General features: G+C 39.6%; 1 protein-coding gene across 1 annotated transcript in view; it reads right to left on the reverse strand.

The window, feature by feature from the left end:
* Positions 1-666: 666 nt before the first annotated feature.
* Positions 667-13329, reverse strand: part of LOC135473620 (calphotin-like) — a 28550-nt gene continuing 15887 nt past the window's right edge. Inside the window, exons 4-14 of the mRNA XM_064753481.1 lie at positions 12740-12925; positions 11694-11749; positions 11060-11203; positions 10475-10544; positions 9893-10037; positions 9087-9122; positions 8691-8741; positions 7655-7708; positions 5888-6799; positions 4139-4915; positions 667-3623 (exon numbers count right to left, since the gene is read on the reverse strand). Coding sequence (XP_064609551.1) covers positions 3451-3623; positions 4139-4915; positions 5888-6799; positions 7655-7708; positions 8691-8741; positions 9087-9122; positions 9893-10037; positions 10475-10544; positions 11060-11203; positions 11694-11749; positions 12740-12850 — 2529 coding nt within the window. The 5' untranslated portion in view covers positions 12851-12925 and the 3' untranslated portion in view covers positions 667-3450. The remainder of the gene's footprint in view (positions 3624-4138; positions 4916-5887; positions 6800-7654; positions 7709-8690; positions 8742-9086; positions 9123-9892; positions 10038-10474; positions 10545-11059; positions 11204-11693; positions 11750-12739; positions 12926-13329) is intronic.

Raw genomic sequence — 13329 nt, forward strand, 5'->3', positions numbered from 1 at the left:
AAATACATAAAGTTGTGGCAGACCGTAACAGCTTTTTATGGTCTTCTGTATTTTTTCATTTTGTTGAAATTGTAGATTAATGTACGTAATGTGTTCATTTTCAATCCTGCAAACTCGTAATCAACACTATCATAATCGAGAAAGTTTGACCATCAAATTTTATGCCACGAACGATGAACCATTCGTATATCTATTTTGTCTGTAGATTTGTTTTGAAGCATGAATATATGTACCATATCACCTTACCGACAATTTGTTATCTGTGTTTGAAAATATCTTTCTGACCACATCGACATCCTGTTACAACAACGTTTGTTTGCACAGAAACGTTTACTGTATAGTCTACACGATGTTCGAGGGGAGTAATACTATGACATGTTTTGATATAAAACAAAGAAACAAGTCCAATAAGTTTCCAGCACGCATGACAAGGTTTCCACCAGACCGATGTGCTATGGCGTGTTTTCGTGACAAGGTTACTTTTCACTCCATTACCTTGACGTCACGGAAACATTGAGCATTTGTAACCAATGTGTAACATGATCACTTGATTATTCAAATGCGCATTCTTGATTAGCAGTTCGAAACGTCTCAGTTAAAACCAAAAATATCATTAGGCCTACCCCTATACATCAAAAGGCAAAACAGAAGAAAACAAAAAACAAATTGAGAAAACATAATTTATTGTAAAAAAAGATGAAAGATATCGACATGATAACAATTATCCAGGTATATTATTGTGAACAAAATATTTGCAAAGTATTGAAAATAAACATATAATTTCATATACTTCCTGTACAATAAGTGATCATGGGCTATATAAATCAGTCCACAGTCAGTAAATATAATGCCTTTCTGCTGAGACTTACTGTCGCGTCATTCAACACGTAGCATTGTACAACTTTTCATGGAAACACAGTGATTTAACAAACAAATATATACCATGACACGTGAAGGGAGCATATAAAAGTCGAGTCTCGTGGATTTAAGGACGACAAGTTGTCTTTTATGAAAGTGAATGAGAGCAGTAGTCCACAGTGCAGGGTTATGGACATTTTGCTCCCGGTAGAAATCCCTTAATCACCGAACAACATTTCCTTTAGCACTTTATTGGTTGGAAATTTAGAAACAACTTACAATGATTAAAGTTGGGGTTTTTACATCAAAGGTAGACGAACATGTTTTCCCATTTGAATTAAAAGAGTAAATATATGGTTTTTAAATTTGGCACTAAATTCATGTTAAAGTTTATCCACCGTTCAGGTCATAAGTCAAAAGTTAGGTAAACACTTCACGGACTAAAGGCCTCCTCTACTCTACATAGCAGATACCCACAACTCACGGAGGGTTTAAAATGTCATTCCGTTTCCTTTTACAAAAAAGTCGGAAGCTGCGCCTGTTGTAACTACCATGACAACATGTAGTGAAGAGAAACGTCACCATGGTAAATGTGTTTGGCATAGCGTTAAGACAGGTTAGTAAAACGAGCTCTTTTTCTTGGCGATTACTGACCTGGAACGTCCATAAAGGTTGACGGCTGGTGTGCCATAGTCTGTTTCAATGCATAGATCTTGAACGGTGTATCGTTGCGAATAAGCATGGAAGAGAATCAACATATGTGAAGAAATTCGGCCAAGACCTGGTACTATAGTGACGTTAACCCATTTCCTGTATATGCATCATTATTTTCTGACAACTGATCATTGCATAGAATGATTTCACTACGATTCACGATAAGAGCTGACAGGTAAGACTGGAAAAGGCGAGAAAAGAGTCATATGGATTTAAGGTAAACATATTAACAGCAGAGTACATGTATAAAAGTAAATATCTTGAGGTTGACAATTACAGATCATACGTTTGTCATAGAGCAACACGACTTCTTCATCACAATGCTGTCCTTCTGACTGGCCATTTACATGTGTTTGCCACTGTTTTGTGAAAAAACTTTACAAATACAGCATAAACGCAAAACAAAGGTCAAGAAAGTCAAAGAGCATATTACAAACTAAAGTAAAATCTTTAGTACCTCCTTAAACCCTGCAGTGATTCCAGGGATTGGCGTAAAAGTTTCAAAGGCGAATTCTAACGGCTTGATTGCAATAGACAACTTCTGATAGCCGTTTGGGAAGGATATTTTCATTGGAACCGAGGTTTTTATTTTGTTTTAAGAATGACCTTAAGTAAACCGAGGCCATATTTTCGTTTTGAAAGGATGACGTCATATAAATCGAAGCTACATCTTTGTTTTGAAAGGATGACTTAAAATAAATCGAGGTTATTTTTTCGTTTTGAAAAAAGTTTATGTTGTGAGAATTTTAACGGTGGATTTCAGTACAGTTACATTTTCGGTAGACATTGCTATAGATGACTGGAATAAAAATACTTTCACACGATTATTTTGTACGGAGAACCAGATAATTAGTAACAGATGTAAAATTTCAAAAGCATCCAACTACATGACTATATTTAAGTTTTAAAACATTTAAAACTGAACCTACATGTATATAAATGTTATGCCATATACTCTGTTGAACCCTACAACAAATATAAAAATATGCATATTCACAAACCGTTGTGGGGTTATATTCAAATAGCGTGACTAACGATTATAATATCGACGACGTATAAGGAATAGCATCAAAGTGTGGCACATACATTATTAACATGGTTTTTTCACATATTGTCATGGAGAAGTGTATGTTGTAAAATTCAAGCCTTCTATCATAATGTGGCAACAAAAATATGTAACCATCATACCGACAACCATTTGTGCACAACTTCTTCTAATTTCTACACATTTTCTGTTGACCATGTTGACTTTATAAACACAAAAATATATCATCCTGTTCAATTCCCAGTCTTAGCATAATGTAAATAGCTTCACTGCATAAGTGGTCCTTTTGTTAACACATCATATTTGAATACAGCGGAGATTTGAGTACATACCATATCTGCGTACTCAGCATACATAAATACACAGCATTTATGAATACCTATCATATGTGAATATACACAACATGTGGGTGGGATTCATGTATGTGAATACACATTGACAGGCCGAATACAAAGAGAAATATGTTTCGTTTTTTTCACTGGGGCAAATGTGTCTATTACAAGCTATATGAACGTGCACACACGATATTCAGTGACAAGACGACTGGTGTTTAATGTACTAAGTGTTCGGCGCTTTTAGCTAAAACTGCGAGAAAACTACAGATATAAAAGACTCCAATAACATTTTCGTTGTATTACATTCGAACTCGCTTTACTTGTTACAACATTAAGATGGCGGGAAATTTATGTAAGATGAAATCCCGCTGTAGAACGAGATTTGCATGTCTTGTTCACGTGTCAGTCGTATAGTTTTCAAGGAGCTTCACGTTGACAAGCAAGATTTTGTATACATGAACTGTACCTCAGTCAATCCGTGAATTTATGCTCCCCTTTTTACATGCCCGGTTCGCTGTAAATGTTCTCATGGTTATGCTGAAGGGCAGCTGACGGAATGGGCGGCAAAGGGGTGGTAAGACGGCCGCTAGTCGGCGTTACTGTCGGGGACTTCAAAGGCACACTGGCGACCCCACCGAATAAACCTTCCAGGCGTCGCTTAAACTCCTCTCCTGAAAAGTATGTAATAATAATCGGTCAGAAATGATGTTTTTGTGAAGCAGAAACTTGTATGAATGGCTTGTATGATAATGGGTCTGGAACGTTGGTTGACGATGCAGAGATGTCCAATACAATGAAGAATAGACTACAAAGCCTAATACCAGATTACTTTTGGAAGGAAAGGTTCACCATTTCTGATCAATGAGTCAGTGAGTCAGCTGACAACGATGCCCTGTCAAATAATGTCCTGGATACGAAGCAAAAAGCAGTCAACTCACTATGACGCAATGCATCTACTTCACCAGATAAGTGCTGTGAAGTGTTAAAAGGTTTAAGAGAGTTATAACAGTGAAATGGTGCCTAACGTCCGATATGTTTAAGGAAGTTCTTCTACTTTCGTAACGCAAACAATTAATGAATTGCACAGGACAAACAACATGTGCACGTGCTTGTCATTACTACATAATAATAAAGTGGAAAGCTAATCAGAATGTCTGTTTTCCCCTACTGATTCATCCAGACTCACTGTTTTCGGTTTCTTCTGAGACATCCTGTTGCGCCACTGCCGTGGGTAGTGGTTGTGGTATATTTACTTGGGGCGGTTGCGGTACCGGAGCGAGTGGTCTCCCCTGGCCAGGTGGCGGAGGTGGGGGCGGAACGATCGGAGATGCTGGCACTGAAGGTGGAGCAGGCGGTGGTGGCGGTGGAAAGGTTTGAGGATTCGCCACAAGAGGTGGGGATAACACTGAAACTGCAGACACGGCATTTATGTACTGTTGGGAGTCATCTCTAAGGTTTTCGTACTGACCCAAATCCTCGTATATCGACTCTTCCTCCACCGCAGAAGTGTTTACGTGTGCTTCGTAAGTAGAAAGCGGTCGATCTAAGCCGACTGGTGAGTAGCCTTGTATCGCTGTCTGTCTGTCAACTGGCTCCTTCACCCATGCAGCGTTTGTAGCAACTTGGTTAGTAAATGTTTTCCGATTTGGTCGGTCTGGGCGGTTGGCTTGGGTTGATCCCCTACTACCACTTTGCAATGTTGCAGAGCTAGTTGAATACGGGCGAGTTGGGTGTGTAGGGTGATGGGCGTGGCTTGTCGCCTGTCTGTCAGCTGCCTTCCCCGTCCTTATAGGGGTAATGTAATCTGATGTTAATGAAGGTAACGGCCGAGTAGAACGTGCGAAGCTCTGATAATCTGAAGCCATGGCTAATCTGGTTGTCTTTGCATGATGAAGGCTGGTGGAGGCATCTTTGCTAAAATTTGCGTAAAAGTTGTTACCAGCGTGTCTAAACCTATTTGCACCTGATTAAGGAAGCAAAGGATAGAAAAACAAGCCTTTAACAACCATGCGCTACTGGGTTAGTATACAGGCATCATCGTCGGCCCAAGCTACATTCATGCGAACTACGTTAATCAGTATTCACTAACATCTGTCACCATTTGTTACAGCGTATACTAAAAAAAAAAGCCATATCAAAATTGCTCATTTTAACTTTCTCAAAGTCCACTTTGTCAGAATGTCTTCCCCTTTTAGTAGATATTTCACAGTCATGCATACAGACTACAGACCCGATTTCCCATATTGATTTACTATTATAAAACATTTCTGCAATTCATACTTTGAAATTAATACATCTGCCAAACCAGTGAAGAAAAGTCAGCCGCTGTTAATGATGAGAAAACAGACACACCTTGCTGGAAACCTGACAAACCTACTGACGTAAAGCTCCAGCTTGGCAGGAGGCACTGCATTCAAATACCAGTAATTCAAATAGCACTGGAGTAGCGACGAACCCTTTATGAAAGTAAACAAGTACTGGAAAGAGGTGGTGGTTGGAGGGGTACCTTATTTCTTTTTGGAAACTTCTAGTTATACACTCGAGGCCTCAATCGGTGAGGTAAGCAGTTTTTGGTTAAGAATTTCACTTGAAGTACTCTTAAATCAAGAAGAGAGGAGATTCCTTGTAGATGAGCTTATCTATCGCACTGTTTACAACTAGGCCAACAGACCTTTTCAGTAGAGTTGTGCTGATACGTCCATGTCTGTCGACGCATTAATAATGAACGCTAATTGATGCCTTTTCCACAACTGCATCTGTCTAGGATCCTGATAGCCTTTAGAGCCGATTATAAATACATCTGTCTCGGTTTGAACAATTGGAATTCACTGTATTCTTATTACACCATTGTATATTACTCAAAGTGTGCAAACGTTGTGATTAAATGTCATTAAAGTATTTAGATAATGAACACCGACTAACTGTAATACCTTACCTTGTACATTGCGTGTTGTTGTTTCTGTGGGCCGAGGAACTGCTGGAGCCGCCGCACTAGAGGGTGCTGGAGTAGGTTGTGTGGTCTTGAGAGAAAGTCCAGAGTCAAACATGGCCCGGACATCTCTTACTGAGGGATGGTCTTCCTCGAAGATTCCACTCTCAGAACTGGTTTGCTCGAGGTTAAGAGACTTACGTATTTGAACATCGCTCTCACTACCGCGCCGTCCCTTTGGTTTCGTTGGCGGCGGCAGAGACTTTATGGGCTTTAACTTAGGAAAGACCACCGGTTGGCCTCCGATTTGAAGAGGCTGAGGAGGTGATGCGATCTGTGGTTGTGTCAGAGCTGGCTTAGTAGGCGGCACCATAGGTGGAGTGGACCCTGCAGTACTGAACTGATGAGACGCCATTGGCGCTGGTGGTGCTGGAGGTGCTGTGGGAACTGAAGGTGGCGCCGGTGCTGCAGGTATTGGAGGTGGTGGGGGTGCTGCAGGTGCTGTAGGTGCTGCAGGTGCTGCAGGTGCTGGGGGTGGAGCGAAAGAAACGTTGTGTGGAACAGGCGGAGGCGGTGGCGAAGCTGGTTGGCTGGGACGCCTGTTTTGGCTCATCAGCTTGGCTTTAGCCGCTATCTGTGCCTCCAGTGAGTTTGGAGCCGGCATTGGTGGTGGAGCCATTGGAACGGGTTGTGTAGACATCGGAACGGGCAGTGGAGACACCGGAACTGGTTGTGGGGACATCGGAACAGGTGGTGGAGATGTGGGAATGGTTTGTGGAGGAACTGACAGCGTAGTCGCTTGACATGGTAATGGAGCAGGTGGACGAGACGAAACATACGGAATGGGAGTTTTTTCTTCTGTGGACCATCCTCGTCTCATCACATCTCTCAACGACGAAGGAGGTACTGACGGGGTGGCTGAAACAGCAACATCTGGAACCTTATTCCAGGCCTATCTTAAATGGGTTAAATTAACTTTGTTTTCGCCTCTGGCACTTTAGTCATGTGACAAAAGAGTGAGGCGATGACCGATTCATAACAGCTATGAAGTATGAATACTTCTATGCAATACTTTAAGGATGTCGTAATAGCAATTCTACTCAGAAAAGTATGTAATGGTTTGTTGTAATCGAGCTCTCTTCGCTACTTTACGACTAAAGAGAATGAATACCAGCTACCGAAACAGACATTACCTTGACATCTCTGACTTCTGGACTTGAAAACAAGAGATTTCTCCTTCAAATCATATGACGCAGAGAATGGCCACTTAAAGTTAAATGCTACCGGATATGCTTTTTAAATGAAAATGAAAAAGTCCAAAATATCAAAATGCGTTCTTGGTCATGGACGAAGAGTGAAACCACGTGACTATCTGTTACTTAACCTCATCGGCAATTAGTCACGGCATGCTGGCAAAAATCCACAACAATCTTTGAAAACTTCGATATTGTGCCAATATCACATTTACAGATTATTGAATAGGAAACGAGATGTCAGCGGACAGAGAGTTTTTTGCTTTGACCTCAGGTCACACGTGGTCAAGGATAAAACTTTTAATATTTAATTATTCAGCATTTTCCCACGACAGATCCAGTTTACTCAGAATTATGTGCTTCATTCGTCAACCAATTAAAAGATAACTGTTTACGCCAATAGCCCAAGAGATAACTGAGTGTCAGATGTCACCTACATAGACGCCGTGTCCAACCGCACCTCACATCATTCAAAATTTCCCTCGTGTCAAGTACGATGACAGAGAATTAACTCACTTACCCGTGCTGAGTGGATTTTCTGAACTTCTCCCGAACATAGTTTGGCTAGGCACAGCTGAAAACAAACCAATGGCGTCACCTGAAAATTTGTTGGTATACTACTGGATTATTTGGACATATCCTGCGCTGCCATCTACGCCGATACTTAATAACTGCTGATCTTTCATGCAATGCTTGATTGATTTCAAGTTATAATAAAGAACAAAACTTTATGGTGAAATATTATAAAACTACAGCATGTATAAAGCAAGGTGGAAACCAATGTTAAATTTGGAATATATCAAAATGCCACAAAACGTACAACATATTACCGTGGCATGTTAAAGAAATTTTAAAATTAAAACAGAATCGAGAGAGTAGCTGGTACTTGTGTTACTCCCATATTCTAGTCTCCTTTTCTTCTCGTCTATTTATTTATTTATTTATTTATTTCATTGGTGTTTTACGCCGTATTCAAGAATATTTTCACTTACACGACGGTGGCGAGCATTATAGTGGGAGGAAACCGGGCAGAGCCCGGGAGAAACCCACGACCATTCGTTACGACCAGGCCTTCCAATGTACGGTGGGAGAGAAAGTAGCATGAGCTGGACTTGAACTCACACCGACCGCATTGGTGAGAGGCTCCTGGGTCATATCGCTCCGCTGGCCGCTTTCTCAGTATGAGAGCTTTGATATCACTGTTCATGTTAATATCACATGTTCATACTCGCATAGCTACACGTACATGCCCAACCAATACTAAGCCTAGAGGTGTTTCGTATATACAAGCCAGCACGATACTTCTTTGCGGATACCATAGCCCATAATTGTTCACACATAAAAGCAATTGTATGCTTGGTCATGCTTCACATACGCAATCAAGCATGCACCAATGATGTTACACATTAACGGAAACCTACATACAGGCTCACGCGCCCATATGCTCATAGCATATACAATATTCGTTTTACATCCAGAAGTAATATTTTTTAGTGTGGCGTAAAACATCAATCAAATAAATAAATATATTCAAAAGTAAATAAACATGAACTTACTGCTACTTCGGTGATAATTCTGTCGCTTGGCTGACAAAGTTTGGCTGGTACCTGAATTAAAATTATTGATCATCGTTCACGACTTAAGAATACCATAGTGTAACAATTCAAAACAGTCATTTAAATAAAATGTTAATAAATTAATGAAAGGTGAAACGTTTCAAATGTTTCACGGTTTTAAAGCTCTTTATTCAAATAATGTCGTAACAGCTAGTTTGATCCTAGCCTATGCAAACACTAAAACATTACAGCAAACTACAATATGGCGAAAAGTACATACTTTATGGATGAAATATTGTTGCATAGTGATGAGTGAATAATTATAGGAGTACCTCACCTCGGCAGTACTTAAGCTATATCGTGACTATTAAGCACGGGAAGAATGGCGATAATTACCTGGTCGTTTAGATTGTGTGGTCTGGCCAACTGGTGCTTTAAGAAACACAAACACAAAAGCTAACATGAATAAACACGCTCCTTTAACAGAGATGATATGTTTTAATCCTGCAAATTTGTAAAAAGTGGACATTTCATTTTCAAAACATCGAACGATTGATGATAGTAGTAATGTGATTGAGCGTTTGTTTGATGAGTGGTCCCATTAGGTAAAAGCGGAGTACCTATTGCATATATGATGGTGTATAAATGAGAACATTTTCTGTCCAAAGTAATTTGTCCCAAGATTCAGTAGTTCATTGTCAACTCCTGTCTTCGCCATGACGATATGAAGGCAATCAATTAACGCAGCACTTTATATACTGTCTTAGTTCTTTGATGGTTTGTGTCGAACGCTGTTCTGGAAACGTGTCTTGCGATTAGTGACCAAACTGATCATTGTTGACTGACGGCTGGTACACAAATGTCTCTTTCCAGCAGGACCATGTACGATCTGTACTGAAATGTGGCCAACCAGGCTTGGACCCGCGTGTCCACAAATGACATGAAAGTTTTTAATTAATTTGTTTTACTCATTACGAAAAAATGCGATATAATAGGGGAATTATCAAGTATTCTAAGAATAAAGATTAAAGGCACCCCCATTTCGTCGGGGGTGGGGGGTGGGTGGGGTGATTTGTCGTATAAACTTAGTTATCATACTGAAAATCAAACTCTATGAATGATGTGCTAATGATAGGGTCAATTACTCATGTCGTACAAAGAAAAATAATGATTGTCATAAACGGAATATTATCACAACTTACCGACGGACTGTATGATAGACTGATAATGCGGTCGATGAATACCGAGAGCTGCCAAATCATTTGTGACGAATGGGTATGTGTAACTGGATCCTGCTGCTTGGAGAAAATAGTTCATCACGTCTTGAAGACATCTACAGGGTTGATGCTGTTTGCCAAAATGAATAAATAACTTGGTAAATAACTGATGCATGTGTCGTAACAAGTTGCGACACGTGCATTCTAAATGCACTCAATCCACGATCAAGAACACGAGCTATAACATCGACATGGATGAACAACACTCACATAAAGCTACAAACAACAGGTTACTTCACACACTTATGCTTTTATCTGACATGTTGGAAATTTTCATAGATGTACATGTATAGCTAGGTTATTAACACAAATTCGGTACTAAAGACTGAATTACGACCAATCAACTGATAAATACAGCGGACAAGTTATTATTCTATGAACGACCTTGTTGTCCGCGTACAGGTGTCTCTTTGGGAAATAGACTACCACCTCCACCCAATCCCCGGGAAGAAACAGGGCATTCTGAAACGCGTTAACATAGGTAAAACATAAATCACATATACTTACAATGTTTTCCACATTTATCTGATAGCCTGCTGCAGTTTGGATTACTTCGAAGTGCTCGCATTCGGAACCCCTGAATTAGACAAACGTCATGGAAAGTTTTTTAGACAATGTTGAATTCATTGAATAATGAATTAACCTAAGTAATTTTGCATAATTATCTGACGCTTAATAATAGCAGCAAACCTTGGTGTTGAAATCATGTTATAAGAAATCACGAATATTTCTCTTAAGAATCTTGGATGAAAATGTATTACATATCAAAGCTAAACATGTATATCCGAGTGTTTGAATGCACTTCAAAAATGTGCATTCGAAGGGCAAGAAATGCATATATATATGACCTCGAGTGTAGATAACCTATATTATTGCAAAGTAGATCTATAATCTACATAGCATTTATTCTCTCCTGACTGAAAATGTAATTCTGAACCAGACATTTACTTCGAGAATAGGTGCAGCCAGCCTTGGGTGTATTCCAAACGGGGAAACGATGTTGTAATAGCATGGCCCTTCACCATTGTAATACACGGGCTAAGCTAATAATGGATCGATGTTTAAAACTCTCAGAGATATAATCAGGCTTACCTTGGAGAATCTCGTCTCAGACTTATAACATAGCTGCCATTATCTTTAAACGTGACACTTTCCCTCATCAGTACATTTCCGTAGTCCTTGCCCTTCTCCAGTATCATCTCGGATAACTGCCTAGAACAGTTCTCAAAGAACCAACTGTGGGGGGAAAAGGCGAAACAAATATTTTGTATACGGAGGGTGTAACACAGGGAGGGTGGGAGGTCAAGTTTATAAAATACATGTATACTGTTGTCTAAACAATTGGCAACTACCTATATTTATCTGATTTGCAAAGGATTTCTCAACCGAAGTAAAACACCGCCCTTCGTCAGCTTTCTGACCAGCCTCCGGACTTAAAGCCATATTCGAACCAGCGAGAAGTGCATTCGAACATACAACTTTACTGGTCGAGGGGCTTTCGGTGTCAGTGAATCATCTTTTTACCGTCAGACAGGAACTACCTGTTGTGCTAAAACACATGATATAATCCAATCCTGCACTGTAACACCGAATTTTGAAAACAAAAATACAAAAACACAAAGGTGTTTGGAGAAGAACCTGATGTACTACCAGACAATTGTAAAAATGTCCGCACCGCACAACCACCGCAGAATTTCACAAAATATCAAACTTCACATGAACTTACCTTGGTACAGTTTGCTGTCTGGGTTGACCCGGAGAATCATTATAAAATTTGTGGTTCTAAAATTAGAAAATTGATATACCGATATTTTGACAATTGGAGAATTGTTGGAGATCGGGAGCCCATTGGTGTATATTTGTTCATTTTGGCAAGTTTATTTTGGCATGCTTGTGATGACACATCTTAACAAGTATTTCACAACAAAAGAAATGTGACCCGTGTTCAAAAGGTATACATAATCGTCGCTGATTGGCTCGCGTGAAAAGCAGGCAAGTCTAGACTGTATCAAGACTAAGCTGAATTTTAGGTATGGTGTACTTAATTTAAATGTGACCAGCTCAAGAGACTGCTGGACTTAACCTAGATAATCTTATCTTCAATGTCAGCCAATCAACTTCGATTTTGTATCTCTTTAATAGTTTATGATTTCAACCTCTATTACAAATACCGAGGCAGTTTAAATTTTCGGCCCTGAACCGAAGTAAATGTAGGGTCTTGTTGTACAGAAACGCAAATCTCAGTATGCCACATCCACACAACCCAGTCATATGACTTGTAAAATCTCATCTCAATAAACTAGCGGAGTTACATCCTAAAAATTTGCATTCAGCCAAAAGAAATAACATAGGAATACAGCACATGTCCAGCCTAAACCTACAGGTTTCAAAACTGTCGACCATTGAAGCTCACCCTTTATGAAGCAATGGCGGGGACCCAAAGAAAGAGAAGTACCTTTAGATATAAAGTAGGCTTATAAGATATTTATGGTTATCCCCAAGTCACATTTTGCAGATGGCAATCCAAGTGTGGTCGAAAATTGTAGTTGTTGAGACCTGTACTGTGAGGAGCATGAAAATACAAACGAAAATAGCATTTGTTGAAAATTACACTGTGAGGAGAACCCAAAATGGCAATTGTTCAGGTCTGCACTATGAGGAGTATGGACATAAGAACCTGCAGTGTTAGAAGTATGACAAACAATTAGGCCTGCACCGGATAACATCCCCTTCTAAAAGAAAAGAAAAAAAAAATAGAGTACGAGTCTTTACCTTGATGGGTCCCCCGTAGTTGAGCGAGTCTCCTGATGCATCCTCACTTAACTCCGAACCAATCCCATCGTCGATTTGGGAAGGGTTCCGAGATTTGGAGGTTTGTAGCATTCTCCAGTTTTCTATTGCTGCGTCCACAGATGTCTTCTGGCCTGGTAGCAGTTTGTTAGACCTTTCGAAATCCCCCTAAAATGTTGAAATTAAATGAAAAGTAAAGTTAGAGAATACCGCTAAATACACTGAAACTGAGGTAAAAAAAAGTTAGAATTAATCAGCGTTAGTATTTACAACATAAAATACAGACTTTTGTTAACTAAATCTCAGCAAACGTAATCTTATACATGAGATAAGAAAATGTACGAGCATAAATGTTAACTAGACTCGTCGTCGGTTTTTATCACATTCAATAGCAACAGTCGGCAGATTATACATTTGTTTTAAATTTCAGTGACAGAGATGTTGACGATTTCACATGACCAAACATGAGACAGTACAATGATATCTACACATTCTCATTATAATGATAAGACTTGTGCTGACTTTGTGGGTTTGGCTAAATAGTGGCGTTACACTATAAACACAATTGTATT

This window comes from Liolophura sinensis, chromosome 8, assembly GCF_032854445.1.
Source record: "Liolophura sinensis isolate JHLJ2023 chromosome 8, CUHK_Ljap_v2, whole genome shotgun sequence".
Classification (NCBI taxonomy): domain Eukaryota; kingdom Metazoa; phylum Mollusca; class Polyplacophora; order Chitonida; family Chitonidae; genus Liolophura; species Liolophura sinensis.